General features: G+C 35.3%; 1 protein-coding gene across 1 annotated transcript; it reads left to right on the forward strand.

The window, feature by feature from the left end:
- The first annotated feature begins 787 nt into the window (after positions 1–787).
- tspan12 (tetraspanin 12) lies at positions 788–19,634 on the forward strand. Its single transcript, XM_051955893.1, has 7 exons — positions 788–937; positions 1,949–2,031; positions 2,666–2,801; positions 5,594–5,659; positions 15,839–15,946; positions 16,042–16,185; positions 17,405–19,634. Exons 1-7 carry the CDS (start codon positions 872–874, stop codon positions 17,729–17,731), a joined length of 930 nt encoding a protein of 309 aa, XP_051811853.1. The 5' UTR covers positions 788–871; the 3' UTR covers positions 17,732–19,634.
- The last annotated feature ends 2,128 nt before the right edge of the window (positions 19,635–21,762 follow it).

The following is a 21,762-nucleotide window of genomic DNA, read 5'->3' on the forward strand; positions in this document are numbered from 1 at the left end:
CCACATATTTTCTATTATTGTGATTACACAAACTAAATACACCAAAGAAGGTAAAAGGATTTGCTGACAATAGTACTCAAAAACAACATACTGTAAGTAGTAGTACTGATCATGTACTTGGTCAGAAGTATGTGGACAGTATCCCGTAGTCTTGCAGTGATTTGTGTCCACATACTTCTGTCTGTTTACATCTTTATCTGTTGTGACTTCATGCGTCATGCTGCCGCCAGCAGAGGCCTCCGTGTGTCCATTTCCTCCTCTGTGACCCGGAGCCGAGCGGCTGGAGGCGGACACATTCCTCCGTCCTCCCCCAGGACCCGGAGGGAGGGAGGGAGGGATTCAGAGGAAGAGGAGCAGCAGGACGGACACACGGACCGGACCGACCCTCCGGTAGCAGCAGCTGGAGCTTTGATCCGTCTGCGGTTTGGATTTTCAGCTCTGGAGTTTCGGTTTGTTGCCGTTGGATCCCGGAACAAACGGAAAATGCGGCTCTGGAGGCGTGAATCCGAGCGGCAGCGACGCGTTTAAAGCGGACCGAGCTGCGGTTCGTGTTCCGTTAAGTGAGTGATGACAGGTCTGGAGACGTCAGCGCCGCCGGGGAAAGTAAGAAACCACCTGTTGTGAAAGTTTCCTGGAGCTCCTCACGGATCAACTCGAGCTGCTGATACCGGGAGCCGCGCGGAACCGAGCCAGAGCGCGCGGGGAAGGAATGCGGCTTTTACGCACGGAGCCGCCGCAGATCCCGAGCGGAGCCTCCCGTCTGCTGAGCGCCGACCCCCGCCGCCTCCCCGGGGCCCGCGCCGGGAGTCTGCCGTGATGTTGCCATGGTGCCCCGGGCTCAGGTGAGCAGCGCGGCGGAGCTCCGGTCCGGATGGCTCGGCGGGACGCGGTGAGGTGTCTGCGCTGTCTGCTGTACGCGCTCAACCTGCTGTTCTGGGTGAGCTGACCGATACCTGATCGATACCTGACCGATAAGTCTGCGGGAATAGTTTGAAATTTAAAGGTACACTGTGTAATAATAAAGTATGCAGTAAAAAATAAAGTTTTGCAGTAAAAGTAAAAATTTACAGTAAAAAGTAATGTTCACGGGAAAAGTTGCAACAATAGTTAAAGTATGCAGTAAAAATGCACTAAAAGTTTGCAGTTGAAGTAAAAGTTTGCACCTAAAGTTAGAGTTTGCATTAAAAGTCTGCAGAGAAATTTAAACATTGCATGACAGTTGAAGTTTTCAATACAAAAAATGAAAGTTTGCAGTAAAATTGAACATTTGCAGTAGAATTTAAAGTTTGCAGTTAAAGTTCAAATTTGGAGTAAAATTCAAAGTTTATCGAAAGTTTGCAGTTAAAGTGAGAGTTTGCAGAAAAAGTTAAGGCAGGTGAGATAGTTAGCTGGTTAGTGTGTTTAGTTAGCTGGTTAGCTAGCTGGTTAACATGTTTATTTAGCTGTTAGTGTCTCTAGGTAGCTGGTTAGCTAGCTGGTTAGTGTCTCTAGTTAGTTGATTAGTTTGTTTAGTTAGCTGGTTAGTGTTTCTGGTTAGCTGGTTACGTAGCTGGTTAGCGTATTTAGTTATCTGTTAGTGTGTTTAGTTAGCTGGTTAGTGTCTATAGTTAGCCGGTTAGTGTGTTTAGTTAGCTGGTTAGTGTGTCTAGTTAGCTGGTTAGTGTGTTTAGTTAGCTGGTTAGTGTATCTAGTTAGCTGGTTAGTGTGTTTAGTTAGCTGGTTAGTGTATCTAGTTAGCTGGTTAGTGTGTTTAGTTAGCTGGTTAGTGTCTCTAGTTAGCGGGTTAGCTAGCTGGTTAGCATGTTTAGTTATCTGGTCGGTTAGCACCTGGTCTCCAGTGAAACTAGGCCAGCGTCTGAGTGGAACCTCTCTGACATTCTGGGTGTTATTTGCAGCAGAAACTGATCCATGATGTTTATTTCTGTGTGTTTATTTGTGTGTCGTCCAGCTGATGTCAGCCTGTGTGCTGGGAGTGGCAGCCTGGATCCGAGACTCCCTGAACACCGTCCTCACCCTGACAGCCCACACCAGGTCAGTACCAGAACCAGAACCAAAACCAGAACCAGAACCAGGATCCTTCTGGTCCTGAACAGTTGCTGTCAGATATGATGTTGAATTTTATGATAGAATGTGAAATAAAGGATCAGATTTTCATTATTTAAGCTTATTTTGTGGAAACAGTCGACTGCTGCCACCACATATCATCTAGTCTGATGGACATAAAGCTCCATCCTGGTCTCCTCAGATCCAAGAACCTTCTTCCAGATTTCTTCAGAGTCTCCACTTGTTTTAGTTTTTCTTTCTGTTTGTCTCAATAAAGCTTTGACTGGTGAAGACAGCAGATGTTGTTCAGCTTAGAACTCCTTCAGAGGAGTCATAGAGTCTTGGTGGCCTCCCTCTCTAGTCTCTCAGGTCTTGAGGACGTCCTGCTCTAGTCAGATTTATTCATGTTCCATCTTCCTTCCATTTCTTAATGATGTTTTTAACTGGACTCCAGGAGATCTTCAGGAACTTTAAATATTCTTCTATCATCCTGACTGATGCTTTTCAACAACCTTTCCTCAGAGGTTCTTGGTTCTTCAGTCTTCATGGTGTGGTTCCATCCAGGAGTTCTGGACCTTCTTTATCCTATCTGTAACTGAACGGAGTGTGTTTGTGTTGGCAGGTTGGAGGAAGCTGCCGTCCTCACGTATTCTCCAGCCGTCCATCCCGTCATCATCGCCGTGTGCTGCTTCCTCATCATCGTCGCCATGGTTGGATACTGTGGGACGCTCAGGTGTAACCTGCTGCTGCTGTCCTGGGTACGAATCAACATACGATCAGTCATACGTGTGCTAGGACGCATTTTAATGCAGTGTAGAACATTTAGTCATCGATCACATGAAAGTAGAACCTGATCTGAAAACAAACTGATGCTAAACGGAGAAATCATAATAAAATCACAGACAGTTAAAGGATTCATTAATGTTCCACCAATGTTCTACTACTGTTCTACTAATGTTCCACCAATGTTCCACTAATGTTCTACTAATGGTCCACTAATGTTCTACTAATGTTCCACCAGTGTTCTACTACTGTTCAACTAATGTTCCACCAATGTTCCACTAATGTTCTACTAATGGTCCACTAATGTTCTACTAATGTTCCACCAATGTTCTACTACTGTTCTACTAATGTTCTACTAATGTTCCACCAATGTTCTACTACTGTTCTACTAATGTTCCACCAATGTTCCACTAATGTTCTACTAATGGTCCACTAATGTTCTACTAATGTTCCACCAATGTTCTACTACTGTTCTACTAATGTTCCACCAATGTTCCACTAATGTTCTACTAATGTTCTACTAATGTTCCACCAATGTTCCACTAATGTTCTACTAATGTTCTACTAATGTTCCACCGATGTTCTACTGATGTTCTACTAATGTTCCACTAATGTTCCACGAATGTTCTACTAATGGTCCGCCAATGTTCCACTAATGTTCTACTAATGTTCCACTAATGTTCCACTAATGTTCTACTAATGGTCCGCCAATGTTCCACTAATGTTCTACTAATGTTCTACTAAATCACTGGAAACAAACATTTATTTATGTTTTAACCATAAAAAGTCCAAAATTGTAAATAATAATCAGTATTTTTTGTTTTTTACAGTTTTTTAATGGTAACTTTATCACCACTTCTGTACTGGAGGAACTTTAACATTAAATCAGGTTCTTTTTAACACTAATTTTAATATATTTACTGTATTTTCCAGGTAATTCTCACTTTCAGGTAACATGTAAAACACACATGACGTTATATCTGCTCCCCTTAAGCACCAGAACATGTATGACGTAAGCGTGTATCATGTAAACAGGTCTGAGGTGTTTCTGTAAACCAGGTGAGCTCTGAGGTGAGGGCAGGTGGAGGTTTGCTAACAGAGGTCAGTCTGTCTACCTGTGATCCTGTCACCTGAGGGGGCGGGGCCAGGTGTCAGGTGTCTCTGTTGTCCCTCAGAGATAACAGGCTGACTCCCCCAGGGGCTGATGGGAAAACACCTGACAGAGAACCCACTGGGCTACAGCTGCTGGGTCTTTACCGTCACTGTTCCACTAAAGTTCCACTGAATTTCCACCAGTGATTCCAACTACTGTTCTACAAATGTTCTACTAATGTTCCACTACTGTTCCACTAATGTTCCATGAATGTTCTACAAATGTTCTACTAATGTTCCACTACTGTTCTACTAATGTTCTACTACTGTTCTACTACTGTTCTACTAATGTTCTACTACTGTTTACTAATGTTCTACTAATGTTCTACTAATGTTCTACGAATGTTCTACTAATGTTCCACTACTGTTCTACTACTGTTCTACTAATGTTCTACGAATGTTCTACTAATGTTCCACTACTGTTCTACTACTGTTCTACTAATGTTCTATTAATGTTCTACTAATGTTCTACTACTGTTCTACTAATGTTCCACTAATGTTCTACTACTGTTCTACTAATGTTCCACCAATGTTCCACTAATGTTCTACTAATGTTCTACTAATGTTCCACCAATGTTCCACTAATGTTCTACTAATGTTCCATTACTGTTCTACTACTGTTCTACTAATGTTCTACTAATGTTCTATTAATGTTCTACTAATGTTCTACTACTGTTCTACTAATGTTCCACTAATGTTCTACTACTGTTCTACTAATGTTCCACTAATGTTCCATGAATGTTCTACGAATGTTCTACTAACGTTCCACTACTGTTCTACTAATGTTCTACTAATGTTCTACTACTGTTCTACTAATGTTCTACTACTGTTTACTAATGTTCCACTAATGTTCTATTAATGTTCTACGAATGTTCTACTAATGTTCCACTACTGTTCTACTACTGTTCCACTACTGTTCTACTAATGTTCTACTAATGTTCTATTAATGTTCTACTACTGTTCTACTACTGTTCTACTAATGTTCCACTAATGTTCTACTACTGTTTACTAATGTTCTACTAATGTTCTATTAATGTTCTACGAATGTTCTACTAATGTTCCACTACTGTTCTACTACTGTTCTACTAATGTTCTACTAATGTTCCATTAATGTTCTACTAATGTTCTACTACTGTTCTACTAATGTTCCACTAATGTTTTACTAATGTTCTATTAATGTTCTACTACTGTTCTACTAATGTTCTACTACTGTTCTACTAATGTTCCACTACTGTTCTACTAATGTTCTATTAATGTTCTACTACTATTCTACTAATGTTCCACTACTTTTCTACTAATGTTCTACTACTGTTCTACTAATGTTCCACTAATGTTCTACTAATGTTCTATTAATGTTCTACTACTATTCTACTAATGTTCCACTACTGTTCTACTACTGTTCTACTAATGTTCCACTACTGTTCTACTGATGTTCCACTGATGTTCCACCAATGTTCCACTAATGGTTCCAGCTAAAGTTCTGTGTGTAAACTGAGCCTCCAGATGGACCAGATGTTCTGTTTTTGTTGGTTCTGGCTCCAAATGAAGCTGTTTGATCAGAAGATATTTGATTCTGAGGACGTTCCTCTGATCAGAGAACCTTGCTCTGTTCCAGTACTTCGGCAGTCTGTTGGTGATCTTCTGCGTGGAACTGGCCAGTGCCGTCTGGACCTACGAGGAGGTGAGAACGTTTCATCTGTTATTCAGTCATGATCAAACAGAACATCAATCATGATCCAGAACCTTCAACCAACCAGTCAGAACATCACATCCACCTGCTAGAACCTCGTTTATCTTCACTGTGAGAGAACTCAGAGACGTGTTCTGTCAGCAGAACTCAGATAGAACCACAGAAAGTCTCTGATTATTTACACACGTGGACAAAATTGTTGGTACCCCTCAGTTAAAGAAGGAAAAACCCACAATTCTCACTGAAATCACTTGAAACTCACAAAAGTAACAATAAATAAAAATTTATTGAAAATTAAATAATCAAAAACAGCCATTACTTTTGAATTGTTGATTAACATAATTATTTAAAAAACAAACTAATGAAACAGGCCTGGACAAAAATGATGGTACCTCTATAAAAGATTGAAAACTATTTGACCAGAGTGACATGATTAACTCAGGTGTGTCATTTAATTGACATCACAGGTGTTTCCAAACTCATAATCAGTCAGTCTGCCTATTTAAAGGGAGACAAGTAGTCACCCTGCTGTTTGGTGAAAAGGTGTGTACCACACTGAACATGGACAACAGAAAGCGAAGGAGAGAATTGTCCCAGGACATCCGAAAAAAAATTATAGACAAACATCTTAAAGGTAAAGGCTATAAGACCATCTCTAAACAGCTTGAAGTTCCTGTGACAACAGTGGCTCATATTATTCAGAAGTTCAAGACCCACGGGACAGTAGCCAACCTCCCTGGACGTGGCCGCAAGAGGAAAATTGATGACAAATTGAAGAGACGGATCGTTGGAATTGTATCCAAAGAGCCCAGAGCAACCTCCAAAGAAATTAAAGGTGAACTCCAAGGCCAAGGTACATCAGTGTCAGATCGCACCATTCGTCGTTGTTTGAGCCAAAGTGGACTTCATGGGAGACGACCAAGGAGGACACCACTGCTGAAAAAAACTCATAAAAAAGCCAGACTGGAATTTGCAAAAATGCATGTTGACAAGCCACAAAGCTTCTGGGAGAATGTCCTTTGGACAGATGAGACCAAACTGGAGCTTTTTGGTAAGGCACATCAACTCTATGTTCATAGACTCAAAAACCAAGCATACGAAGAAAAGAACACTGTCCCTACGGTGAAACATGGAGGAGGCTCAGTAATGTTTTGGGGCTGCTTTGCTGCATCTGGCACAGGGTGTCTTGAAAGTGTGCAAGGTACGATGAAATCTGAAGACTATCAAGGCATTCTGGAGAGAAATGTGCTGCCTAGTGTCAGAAAGCTTGGTCTCAGTCGCAGGTCATGGGTCTTCCAACAGGACAACGATCCAAAACACACAGCCAAAAACACCCAAGAATGGCTGAGAGAAAAGCGTTGGACTATTCTAAAGTGGCCTTCTATGAGCCCAGATCTGAATCCCATTGAACATATGTGGAAGGAGCTGAAACATGCCATTTGGAGAAGACACCCATCAAACCTGAGACAACTGGAGCTGTTTGCTCATGAGGAGTGGGCCAAAATACCTGTTGACAGCTGCAGAATGCTCATTGACAAATACAGAAATCGTTTAATTGCAGTGATTGCCTCAAAAGGTTGTGCAACAAAATATTAAGTTATGGGTACCATCATTTTTGTCCAGCCCTATTTCATTAGTTTGTTTTTTTAAATAATTATGTTAATCAACAATTCAAAAGTGATGGCTGATTTTGATTATTTAATTTTCAATACATTTTTATTTATTGTTACTTTTGTGAGTTTCAAGTGATTTCAGTGAGAATTGTGGGTTTTTCCTTCTTTAACTGAGGGGTACCAACAATTTTGTCCACGTGTGTAAACTCCAGGAACCAGAACGTCCATCATGGTTCCTCGGATCCATTCTAGTTTGAGTCGTTTTGTGTCTCATTGGAACAGTTGTGTCTCGTTTTAGTTGTTTTGTCTCGTTTCTTGCTGCTTCTTCACTCTTTTGTCTCGCTGTCTTTGTTTTGGCTCATTTCCTGTCTTGTCTTTGTTGTCTTCTGTCCAGTTTCTCTCGTTTTCCGTCTCGTTTTACTTGTTTTGTCTCATTTTCTGTTTCATTTTTGTCGTTTTCTGTCTTGTTTTGGTTGCCTCATGTGTCTTTTGGACATTTTTATCTCTTTGCAGTTGTTTTGTCTCTCTTCATAATATTTTATTTAACCTTTTTAAATATTTTCTCCACCTCCGGACGTCTTTATATAATTTATTTAACCTTTTTAAATATTTTCTCCACCTCTGGACGTCTTTATAATATTTTATTTAACCTTTTTAAATATTTTCTCCACCTCCGGACGTCTTTATAATATTTTATTTAACCTTTTTAAATATTTTCTCCACCTCCGATGTCTTTATAATATTTTATTTAACCTTTTTAAATATTTTCTCCACCTCCGGACGTCTTTATAATATTTTATTTAACCTTTTTAAATATTTTCTCCACCTCTGGACGTCTTTATAATATTTTATTTAACCTTTTAAATATTTTCTCCACCTCTGGACGTCTTTATAATATTTTATTTAACCTTTTTAAATATTTTCTCCACCTCCGGACGTCTTTATATAATTTATTTAACCTTTTTAAATATTTTCTCCACCTCTGGACGTCTTTATAATATTTTATTTAACCTTTTTAAATATTTTCTCCACCTCTGGACGTCTTTATAATATTTTATTTAACCTTTTTTAAATATTTTCTCCACCTCTGGACGTCTTTATATAATTTATTTAACCTTTTTAAATATTTTCTCCACCTCTGGACGTCTTTATAATATTTTATTTAACCTTTTTTATATTTTCTCCACCTCTGGACGTCTTTATAATATTTTATTTAACCTTTTTAAATATTTTCTCCACCTCCGGACGTCTTTATAATATTTTATTTAACCTCTTTAAATATTTTCTCCACCTCCGGATGTCTTTATAATATTTTATTTAACCTTTTTAAATATTTTCTCCACCTCTGGACGTCTTTATAATATTTTATTTAACTTTTTAAAAATATTTTCTCCACCTCCGGACGTCTTTATAATATTTTATTTAACCTTTTTAAATATTTTCTCCACCTCTGGACGTCTTTATAATATTTTATTTAACCTTTTCTATATTTTCTCCACCTCTGGACGTCTTTATAATATTTTATTTAACTTTTTAAAAATATTTTCTCCACCTCTGGACGTCTTTATAATATTTTATTTAAATTTTTAAAAATATTTTCTCCACCTCTGGACGTCTTTATAATATTTTATTTAACCTTTTTAAATATTTTCTCCACCTCTGGACGTCTTTATAATATTTTATTTAACCTTTTTAAATATTTTCTCCACCTCTGGACGTCTTTATAATATTTTATTTAACTTTTTAAAATATTTTCTCCACCTCTGGACGTCTTTATAATATTTTATTTAACTTTTTAAAAATATTTTCTCCACCTCTGGACGTCTTTATAATATTTTATTTAACTTTTTAAAAATATTTTCTCCACCTCTGGACGTCTTTATAATATTTTATTTAACTTTTTAAAAATATTTTCTCCACCTCTGGACGTCTTTATAATATTTTATTTAACTTTTTAAAAATATTTTCTCCACCTCCGGATGTCTTTATAATATTTTATTTAACCTTTTTTATATTTTCTCCACCTCTGGATGTCTTTATAATATTTTATTTAACCTTTTTATATTTCTCCACCTCTGGACGTCTTTATAATATTTTATTTAACCTTTTTAAATATTTTCTCCACCTCTGGATGTCTTTATATAATTTATTTAACCTTTTTAAATATTTTCTCCACCTCTGGACGTCTTTATAATATTTTATTTAACCTTTTTAAATATTTTCTCCACCTCCGGACATCTTTATAATATTTTATTTAACCTTTTTAATATTTTCTCCACCTCCGGACGTCTTTATAATATTTTATTTAACCTTTTTAAATATTTCTCCACCTCCGGACATCTTTATAATATTTTATTTAACCTTTTAAATATTTCTCCACCTCCGGTATTTTATTTAACCTTTTTAATATTTTCTCCACCTCTGGACGTCTTTATAATATTTTATTTAACCTTTTTAAATATTTTCTCCACTCTTTATATAATTATTTAACCTTTTTTATATTTCTCCCACCTCTGGATGTCTTTATATAATTTATTTAACCTTTTTTATATTTCTCCACCTCTGGGACGTCTTATAATATTTTATTAACCTTTTTTAAATATTTCTCCACCTCCGGACATCTTATAAATATTTTATTTAACCTTTTTAAATATTTCTCCACTCTGGATGTCTTTATATAATTTATTTAACCTTTTAAATATTTTCTCCACTCTGGACACTTTATAAATATTTTATTTAACCTTTTTATATTTTCTTCCACCTCCGGACGTCTTTATAATATTTTATTTAACCTTTTTAAATATTTCTCCACCTCCGGACATCTTTATAATATTTTATTTAACCTTTTTAAATATTTTCTCCACCTCCGGTATTTTATTTAACCTTTTAAATATTTTCTCCACCTCTGGACGTCTTTATAATATTTTATTTAACCTTTTTAAATATTTCTCCACCTCTGGACGTCTTTATATAATTTAATTTAACCTTTTTTAAATTTTCTCCACCTCTGGACGTCTTTATAATATTTTATTTAACCTTTTTAAATATTTTCTCCACCTCCGGACGTCTTTATAATATTTTATTTAACCTTTTAAATATTTTCTCCACCTCCGGATGTCTTTATAATATTTATTTAACCTTTTTAAATATTTCTTCCACCTCTGGACGTCTTTATAAATTTATTTAACTTTTTAAAAATATTTTCTCCACCTCCGGACGTCTTTATAATATTTATTTAACCTTTTTAAATATTTCTCCACCTCTGGACGTCTTTATAATATTTTATTTAACCTTTTCTATATTTTCTCCACCTCTGGACGTCTTTATAATATTTTATTTAACTTTTTAAAAATATTTTCTCCACCTCTGGACGTCTTTATAATATTTTATTTAAATTTTTAAAAATATTTTCTCCACCTCTGGACGTCTTTATAATATTTTATTTAACCTTTTTAAATATTTCTCCACCTCTGGACGTCTTTATAATATTTTATTTAACCTTTTTAAATATTTCTCCACCTCTGGACGTCTTTATAATATTTTATTTAACTTTTTAAAAATATTTTCTCCACCTCTGGACGTCTTTATAATATTTTATTTAACTTTTTAAAAATATTTTCTCCACCTCTGGACGTCTTTATAATATTTTATTTAACTTTTTAAAAATATTTTCTCCACCTCTGGACGTCTTTATAATATTTTATTTAACTTTTTAAAAATATTTTCTCCACCTCTGGACGTCTTTATAATATTTTATTTAACTTTTTTAAAAATATTTCTCCACCTCCGGACGTCTTTATAATATTTTATTTAACCTTTTTTATATTTTCTCCACCTCTGGATGTCTTTATAATATTTTATTTAACCTTTTTTTATATTTTCTCCACCTCTGGACGTCTTTATAATATTTTATTTAACCTTTTTAAATATTTTCTCCACCTCTGGATGTCTTTATATAATTTATTTAACCTTTTTAAATATTTTCTCCACCTCTGGATGTCTTATATAATTTATTTAACCTTTTAATATTTTCTCCACCTCTGGACGTCTTTATATAATTTATTTAACCTTTTTAAATATTTTCTCCACCTCTGGACGTCTTTATAATATTTTATTTAACCTTTTTTAAATATTTTCTCCACCTCTGGATGTCTTTATATAATTATTTAACCTTTTTAAATATTTTCTCCACCTCTGGATGTCTTTATAATATTTATTTAACCTTTTTTATATTTTCTCCACCTCTGGACGTCTTTATAATATTTTATTTAACCTTTTTAAATATTTTCTCCACCTCTGGATGTCTTTATATAATTTATTTAACCTTTTTTATATTTTCTCCACCTCTGGATGTCTTTATATAATTTATTTAACCTTTTTTATATTTTCTCCACCTCCGGACATCTTTATAATATTTTATTTAACCTTTTTAAATATTTTCTCCACCTCCGGTATTTTATTTAACCTTTTTAAATATTTTCTCCACCTCTGGACGTCTTTATAATATTTTATTTAACCTTTTTTATATTTTCTCCACCTCTGGACGTCTTTATAATATTTATTTAACCTTTTTAAATATTTTCTCCACCTCTGGATGTCTTTATATAATTTATTTAACCTTTTTTATATTTTCTCCACCTCTGGATGTCTTTATATAATTTATTTAACCTTTTTTATATTTTCTCCACCTCCGGACATCTTTATAATATTTTATTTAACCTTTTTAAATATTTTCTCCACCTCCGGTATTTTATTTAACCTTTTTAAATATTTTCTCCACCTCTGGACGTCTTTATAATATTTTATTTAACCTTTTTAAATATTTTCTCCACCTCTGGACGTCTTTATAATATTTTATTTAACCTTTTTTATATTTTCTCCACCTCTGGACGTCTTTATAATATTTTATTTAACCTTTTTAAATATTTTCTCCACCTCTGGATGTCTTTATATAATTTATTTAACCTTTTTAAATATTTTCTCCACCTCCGGACGTCTTTATAATATTTTATTTAACCTTTTTTATATTTTCTCCACCTCCGGACGTCTTTATAATATTTTATTTAACCTTTTTAAATATTTTCTCCACCTCCGGACATCTTTATAATATTTTATTTAACCTTTTTAAATATTTTCTCCACCTCTGGACGTCTTTATAATATTTTATTTAACCTTTTTAAATATTTTCTCCACCTCTGGACGTCTTTATAATATTTTATTTAACCTTTTTAAATATTTTCTCCACCTCTGGACGTCTCCATCGCTGAGCAGCAGCTGCAGAACAAACCGGTTCTAAGAATAACCGGTAATGTGAGACTCGTCCAGATCGCTGCTGCTCTCAGATCAGATCCGGTTTCAGATGAACAACAACAACAAGCAGAGAGTAATCGAGTACTTTTACTCCAGTAACTGTAACGGCTTCAGAGGGTTTCAGCTCACAGATATGAAATAAACTCAGAGAAATAAACAGAAGATCTGATGATTCACCTGAAGCTTTACTGCTTTTAACTCTTAACCGACTCATTTTTATCTCACAATCTGGATCATTTTTGTTATTTTCTATCATTTTTTATAGTTTTTTTGTCTAATTTTTGTTGTTTTCTGTGTCATTTTAGTGGTTTTCTGTCATTTTTGTTGTTTTTTGTCTCATTTTTGTTGTTTACTGTCACGTTTTAGTACTTTTCTGTCATATTTTTGCTGTTTTCTGTGTCATTGAAACAGTTTTATCTCATTTTTGTGTCTCATTTGAATTGCTTTCTGTCTCGTTTTAGTCGTGTTCTGTCTTGTTTTAGTCGTGTTCTGTCTCTGTCTTTTATTAAAGTCATATTTTTTTGCTGCTGTACAGAAAACTGATCTGATGACTGTTTATTTTAGAACACTGGCTGATTTGTATCTTCATGAATTAAGTTGAAAACATTCAGATTTATCAGAATATTTGGTGTGTTCGTGTTGTGGTTTCTGCAGAGTCGTGCCGTTCTGGTTTCTCTGTTTTGTTTTCTGGCCTCCGTTTATCTCTGCAGCTGTGTGTGTTTTAGCTCAGCTGCCTGCAGGGGCTTCTGGGTAACGTAGTGAACCTTATCAGATCACACACACCTGGAGGACAGGTGTTGGTGGGGGAGGAGTGAAGCAGATTGTTAACCTTCTGAACCTGCTGCTGGCTTTGAAACAAACATTTTATTGACTTTAAATCTACAAAATGACGTCATTTATCAGCCAGAAACTGGATAAAGGGAGAAAACAAATCAGATTTTCAGCTTTCCTCATGAACTAATCACCTGCTAGAGCGAGTAAAAGCAGGAAAATGAACCAAACCTGTGTTTAAACTCGTGATATTTCATTAACATCATTCTGCTCTACATGTCTCATGTTAAAACTGTCTAAAACCAACTAAATTCTGATTTAAAAACTAAACACTGCACTGAGAACTCTGTTAACTTCGTTAAAATGTAGAATTTTACTTTACGTGTGGTAATTCAGATTATTTTCAGATATTTTTGACTTTGTATTTTGTGAGTTAGATGTTTTAATCTCAGGATTTATCTGACTCTTTATTTCACACTGATGAGCTTTTCATCTTCCAGATGCTCTGTCTGGAGAAACTTGAGGAGTTTTTAGTTAGGTTCAGGTTATTTTCAGGTAATTTTACAGGTTATTTTCAGATTATTTTCAGGTTATTTTACAGATTATTTTCAGGTTATTTTCAGGTTGTTTTCAGGTTATTTTACAGGTTATTTTCAGATTATTTTCAGGTTATTTTACAGATTATTTTCAGGTTATTTTCAGGTTGTTTTCAGGTTATTTCAGGTTATTTTACAGGTTATTTTCAGATTATTTTCAGGTTATTTTACAGATTATTTTCAGGTTATTTTCAGGTTGTTTTCAGGTTATTTTACAGGTTATTTTCAGATTATTTTCAGGTTATTTTACAGATTATTTTCAGGTTATTTTCAGGTTGTTTTCAGGTTATTTTACAGATTATTTTCAGGTTATTTTCAGGTTGTTTTCAGGTTGTTTTCAGGTTATTTTACAGGTTATTTTCAGATTATTTCAGGTTATTTTACAGATTATTTTCAGGTTATTTTCAGGTTGTTTTCAGGTTATTTTACAGATTATTTTCAGGTTATTTTACAGATTATTTTCAGGTTGTTTTCAGGTTATTTACAGGTTATTTTCAGATTATTTTCAGGTTATTTTACAGATTATTTTCAGGTTATTTTCAGGTTGTTTTCAGGTTATTTTACAGATTATTTTCAGGTTATTTTACAGGTTATTTTCAGGTTATTTTACAGATTATTTTCAGGTTATTTTACAGATTATTTTCAGGTTATTTTACAGGTTATTTTCAGATTATTTTCAGGTTATTTTACAGATTATTTTCAGGTTATTTTCAGGTTATTTTACAGGTTATTTTCAGGTTGTTTTCAGGTTATTTTACAGGTTATTTTCAGATTATTTTCAGGTTATTTTACAGATTATTTTCAGGTTATTTTCAGGTTGTTTTCAGGTTATTTTACAGATTATTTTCAGGTTATTTTACAGATTATTTTCAGGTTATTTTACAGGTTATTTTCAGATTATTTTCAGGTTATTTTACAGATTATTTTCAGGTTATTTTCAGGTTGTTTTCAGGTTATTTTACAGATTATTTTCAGGTTATTTTCAGGTTGTTTTCAGGTTATTTTACAGGTTATTTTCAGATTATTTTCAGGTTATTTTACAGATTATTTTCAGGTTATTTTCAGGTTGTTTTCAGGTTATTTTACAGATTATTTTCAGGTTATTTTCAGGTTGTTTTCAGGTTATTTTACAGGTTATTTTCAGGTTGTTTTCAGGTTATTTTACAGGTTATTTTCAGATTATTTTCAGGTTATTTTACAGATTATTTTCAGGTTATTTTCAGGTTGTTTTCAGGTTATTTTACAGATTATTTTCAGGTTATTTTACAGATTATTTTCAGGTTATTTTCAGGTTGTTTTCAGGTTATTTTACAGGTTATTTTCAGGTTATTTTATATGTTATTTCAGGTTATTTTATATGTTATTTTCAGGTTATTTTCAGGTAATTTTTTAGGTTATTTTCAGGTTATTTTCAGGTTGTTTTCAGGTTATTTTACAGGTTATTTTCAGATTATTTTCAGGTTATTTTACAGATTATTTTCAGGTTATTTTCAGGTTGTTTTCAGGTTATTTTACAGATTATTTTCAGGTTATTTTCAGGTTGTTTTCAGGTTATTTTACAGGTTATTTTCAGGTTGTTTTCAGGTTATTTTACAGGTTATTTTCAGATTATTTTCAGGTTATTTTACAGATTATTTTCAGGTTATTTTCAGGTTGTTTTCAGGTTATTTTACAGATTATTTTCAGGTTATTTTCAGGTTGTTTTCAGGTTATTTTACAGGTTATTTTCAGGTTATTTTATATGTTATTTTCAGGTTATTTTATATGTTATTTTCAGGTTATTTTCAGGTAATTTTTTAGGTTATTTTCAGGTTATTTTCAGGTTATTTTATATGTTATTTTCAGGTTGTTTTCAGCTTAAATGTCCGTTTCCTCCTCAGCCTTCAGTCCAGCGCTCTGATATGATCAGTCTGAAATCTCGGATGTCGAACTTCGGCCTGCAGAGATACCAGTGGCTGACACACACCTGGAACAGCTTCCAGACAGAGGTAGCACACACACACACACACACACACACACACACACACACAGGGACAGGTGTGGTCATGTGACCTGACAGCTGTATGTGCTCACCTGTGTGCAGTTTAAATGCTGTGGGGTGATCTACTTCACCGACTGGCTGGAGATGACAGAGATGGACTTTCCTCCTGACTCCTGCTGCTCCAATCAGTATCCAGGCTGCGCTCGCCACGCCCACTTCCACGACCTCAGCGACCTGCACCAGGAGGTGAGACGCTCTGATTGGACGAGAAACAGTGACTTTAGTCCATTTAATAAGACCTTGAAGTCCACAGAGGAGGGTCCAGATTTATGACTTTTTAATGGACTTTTTCAGAACTTCAGTCCAGCAGATAGAACCATGGCATTTAGGAGGAGAAACATCTGAGTTCTGGTAAAAACTGCAACTAAAGTAACTAGAAAAGGTTAAAAATGACCACAAAAATGGCCAAATTTACCACGAAATAGACCAACACTACTGAGAAACAGGTGAAACTGTGACAACAACTCAAATTTGGTGCAAAAAACAAGCAAAAATACCACAAAAAGACACAAAATCACCCCAAAAACAGTCAAAATTATTCTGAAAGTTTCAAATATGCCAGAAAAAATTTCCAAAATCACCACAAAATGTACCAAAATTACCACTAAACAGGTGAAATTGTGACAAAAACTCAAATTCAGCATTAAAAATTGACCTAATAGGACTAAAGTTCCTTCCTGATCTCCTCAGAACATCTGGTTCTTCATCTCCAGTAACTTTATTTAGGATCAGAGTTCTACCTTCAGACTGGGAATATTTCCAGAGTTCCAGGTCCTTTAAGTCCATAAAGGAGAACATCTCCTGGAGAAAGTTCTAGAGTAGACCTACTGACAGCTGGACAGTTGATGGTAGGTCTACTCTAGAACTTTCTACTTTTTTGGTTCAAGTCCATTCTGGACATTGTTTGAGGAAATTCTACCTGGTTTTGTCATTTGGGGTGGGGTTTATGTAATATTGGGATTTTGGGGTAATTCTGGACAAATTTGAGTCAGTTGGTCAATGTTTCAGGTGTTTTTTGACACTGTGAACTAGATTTTGAAAACTAATGAACAATCTGGAGATAATTTCAACATGTTCTGTCATTATGAGCAAATTTTAAGTCTTTATACGCAGAGTTGGGCAAACAATCACTGGACGTGTTTCTGTTTCAGTTTGTTCTGAATTTCTCTAAATTGTCCAAAATAGCTAAAAGAAATTCAAAAATAAGCCAAAAACTGTCAAATAAATACTTGAAATATATTGTATTGAAACGTGATTAAAAAAACAGAAAATTACTTTTCCAAAAAATAATTTGAAACTTTTCCAAAATGTAAATAAACCCTTTGTCCAAAATGATTCCAGACGTATCTTAAAGTAGTCAAACCTTTTCCAGACTCACCGTCTTCTCTGGTTGTTTCGGTTTCAGGGCTGCGGTCCGAAGATCTACAGTTTCATCCGTGGGACGAAGCAGCTTCAGGTTCTTCGGTTCCTCGGCGTTTCCATCGGCGTGGCTCAGATCCTCGCCATGGCGCTCACCTTAACACTGCTCTGGGCGCTTTATTACGGACGTAAGGCTCCAGAGCTGGACTCGCCAACGCTGCCACCGCCGGATGACCTCGCTGTTGTCACGGCGACCAACGGAACCTCAGCCGAGGCCTCGAAGTCGGGCTGCAGCTGGACGAATAAAGGAAGTACGAACATGGCCTCCAAACCCAAAGAGTTTGAGATGGAACGACTTCACGCTGCAGCCTGAAGGAAGAACGGGTCGGTTCTGCCGCTTTGGTCCAACGTCAGGAACAAAAACAACAAACTCACGAGAAAATACCTTCATACCTTTGATCTGCGTCCTTCAGTTCCACCTCCAAACACCAAGAAACCCTGGAGTTAAAGTCAGGACTGGATTCAACTAAAATAACTTCTACAATCACCCAAGAGAGTGACGTTTTACTCAATAACCATAAAAAATAGACATTTGTGACACATTTGCCATAAAAACATCCTGACTGCATGCGTCTCTGGACTGTAAGAACACTGGGTTGACATGAACCATCACAGAAGTCTTTGTCATGGTGCCCCTTTTTAGCTAAAGTCCCACAATGCTCTCTGCTTTTACTTTAACTACATGTGGTTAATGGAGGAGAAACACATCTGAGTGCTGGTAAAAACTGCAGCTAAAATAACTAAAAAAGATGGAAAATTACCACAGAAAGACACAAAATCACCCCAAAAGAGCCACACTACCCTGAAAGGTTCAAATATGCAGGAAAAACACCCCAAATCACCATAAAACAGGTGAAATTGTGACAAAAACTCAAATTTAGCACGCACACAAAAAAATCCATCTAATAGTTCCTTCTTGACCTCCTCAGAACGTCTGGTTCTTCATCTCCAGTAACTTTAGCAATGATCAGAGTTCTACCCTCATACTGGGAATATTTCCAGAGGTCCAGGTTCTTGAAGTCCATAAAGGAGAACATCCCCAGGGGACGTTCTCCTTTCCTACTTCCAGTCTTTAAGTTTTGTCTCAGTTAGAACATTCTAGAACCTGGAAGTCCATAGGGTGGGTCCAGATTCATCACTTTTTAATGGAGTTTTCCCATCATTTCCCTCTTGTACTACATCTACCCTCTAATACTACATTTAAACAGGGTTCTACTGGAGCTGTACAACGAGGTTCCACCTACAGAACATTAAGGAACAGGCTGGAGACAGAAGTGTAGTTTTTCCTAATATATTGCAGAATTATTTAGTTGTCAAACACCTAAACTGGATTAATTCTAATAATTTATGTACTTGAAGTGTGTTTTACGGAGGAAAATGGTATCAGATCAGGATTCTGTACCTGTAGATACTAACTATTAAATATCTCAGATTGGATCATAGGCAAAAGAAAAACTAGACTGGTGCTTCCCTAATGAGCCTCATAGAGCAGCTCCATTACAAGCTAGCAGGTGTTTAAGGAGTATTTTGACGTGAAAACACCCAATGAAAAGTTAGAAAAACAAACCACAGCCTCTAAATGAACACTAACACTTCTCAAAAACAGAAAATATAAATCACAACCTTCATGGAGGAACATTTATTACAGACTAAAGCGACTTAGCTTCACTGAAATTCTGAAATCAAGTGAGGACAGAACCTTTAGAAGACCGAGGACAGAACCCTGTGGAACACCTCAGGTTAGTATTTGATTGATAAACCAAGTAGAAGGTGGAACCAAAGATCTCAACAAGTTCATTGTTTTTGTTCCTGATGGACTAAATGACGTAATAAACAGCAGAACTGGAGGAATAAATCTTGAAGGTACGAAGAGAAAAGGTTGTTTATTTAGAACATCCTGAACTCTGAGGGGAACCTGGACGATTGTGGCACTAAAAGGAAACAACCACTGACGTTCTAATGTTTGGGGTTCCACCACTAAAGAGATCTTCAACGTTCGACTCCAGACGAACTGAGTTTGTTCCAGTCGGACGTGGAGTCGTTTTTAATGAAGCTATTTAAAGACTGTCGACCAAAGTGCTTCCCAGAGATTATCAGAACAAACACAGCAGGATCTTCTATAGGAGAACGTGCGCATGGTGTTGGCTATTTAATGTTTGTGTCAGTGATCAGAACATTGGATCCATTCGTCACTGGAATAAAAACTAAACATTGAAGCTTTGGCGGTTTTTCTTCTACAACGGTTTAAATCAGAAAACAAGAACCAGAAGTTTACATGTTTGTCAGTCACTGTTGAGTTTCCAAAGACTCCTAGAACCCTGAATTTAATGTGGAATCATTGAAACATGAATCTTTGTCACATTTTGGTTCTTTCATAGTTTTATTAAAGTTCTTCTGGAAATCAGATAAAATCAACCTTCTGCTGATGGTTTTAGGTTTTCTTAGAGAACGTGGAGGTGATCCTCCTTCTTCATTATTCCTTTTACTCTGTGTAAAGCTCCAGTTCCACAGAGCATGATACTGCCACTTCCATGCTTGATGGTAGGTTTGGTGTTCTGGGGGTTAAAGAAAGATCTGCCCAAGACAGTCTGAAACCAGTCCTAAATCAGTGCTAAAAAGGTCTAAAACCAGGGCCAAAATCAAACCTAAACCAGTCAGAATACAGTCTGAAACCAGTCCTAAAGAAGTCAAAAAGTCTTCTTCAGATCTTTGCTGAGCTCTTCAGACTTTCCCCCTGTCGTGTTTGAGTCTAATGAGTGGATCTAATGGTTCTATTTGAACTGGATCAGAGGAGTCAGCAGCTGTAGTCGATCAGAATCACTCAGGAGACGTTTAAAGGTCATGACACGAAGAAAATGTGATTAAGACAACTTTCTACATCAACAAAACTGGTGATTCAAGGAACTGTTTGTGTGTTTTTCAGCACTTTTTCACATTTTTCGACACGATCTTTAATCTCTGAAAGAACCAAAATATGACAAAGACTCATGTTTCAACGATTCTGTTGCAGAGAATTCAGAGTTCTAGAAGTCTTTGGAGACTAAAGACTGTTATGATGAACATGATCTTAAGTCCCTGACTGTCTGTGCTGCACGTTTGAAAGGTGAGGATTTGCTCTTCTGGTGTTTGAAAACGGTTTAAATACTTCTGTGCTTTTAGATGATGTTAACTTTGTTCAGAACTCGACCAGAATGGCAGCAGAACATTAAATGTGCTGAAAGGGTCTGGTGGCGATGGAACATGAAGCTCCAGACGAAGCCTCCGTCCAACCTGCTGACGGAAGCTTGGCGGCCGGATCGCCTCCGAGTGCAGCTGTTGGGAGAAAGTGGAGCAGAGATCGGTCCGTCAGCTGTCCGCCGTGGATGAAATTCCACCTCCAGAACCACTGTACCGAGTATTAATAGTCCATTTAGCCGTCTCACTTTACACCCGCCGTATTTTTACACTGGGCAGAAAGAAAACTGCTGAAACCACGGCTTCAATTACTAACAGCCAATTAAAGCGAGTTAATTAAAGCCGCCGCTTCAACATAGATGGACGGGAACCATCTGAACCCTCTGAACAGTTACCACGGCGACTTCATTTCAAGGAAAGTCAACTTCATTACCAGAGTTCGTTCCTTTTCTTTCTGACTCGATAGAAAACAAGTTCAGTTGCAGCAGAAAAATCTGAAACTTCGACTTCCTGAAGTCATTTTTGCACTTTCTGTAAAATTAAAGCTAAAGTTTAAAAAGTGGAATTTAAAGTTAATTTGATGCATAAAAGTAAATTCTAATAACCCAAACAGAAATAATAATTCTATTAATCATTATAACTTTTTATCAGGTTCATTTACAACATTGTTCTAAATTACACAAAAAATACATTTTAATTCTACAGAATTTTTAACAGAATTTTAACGTTTTCTGTATATTTGAAATACATGAAAATATCCCAACAATTAATAAAAATAAATTTAGAATTTATTTTTAATTTATTTTTATTAATTTAAAATAAATTTAGAATTTGAATGTGTAACATAAAATAATCATTTACACCATTTTTGTAAAGAAAATCTGTCATTTTATGGATTCTTTCAGGCTTATTTTACAAATTTTTACCATATTTTTGAAATAAACACATATATATATATGTGTTTATTACTTTTATTTAAAATATGATCATCTATTATTTACTCAAAATTTTTGTAATTTTTTATACGTCATTCTAACATAAAAAAGATCAAGATTACAAAATTATTTACACGTGAATATTTTTAAATTAATTTTTTTCAAGGCAAATATATAAAATTATTTTTAATTTAAAAACTGTTACAGTTTTATTGCTGTAAATATCCTGGATTCT

This window comes from Acanthochromis polyacanthus, chromosome 1 (assembly GCF_021347895.1).
Source record: "Acanthochromis polyacanthus isolate Apoly-LR-REF ecotype Palm Island chromosome 1, KAUST_Apoly_ChrSc, whole genome shotgun sequence".
Classification (NCBI taxonomy): domain Eukaryota; kingdom Metazoa; phylum Chordata; class Actinopteri; family Pomacentridae; genus Acanthochromis; species Acanthochromis polyacanthus.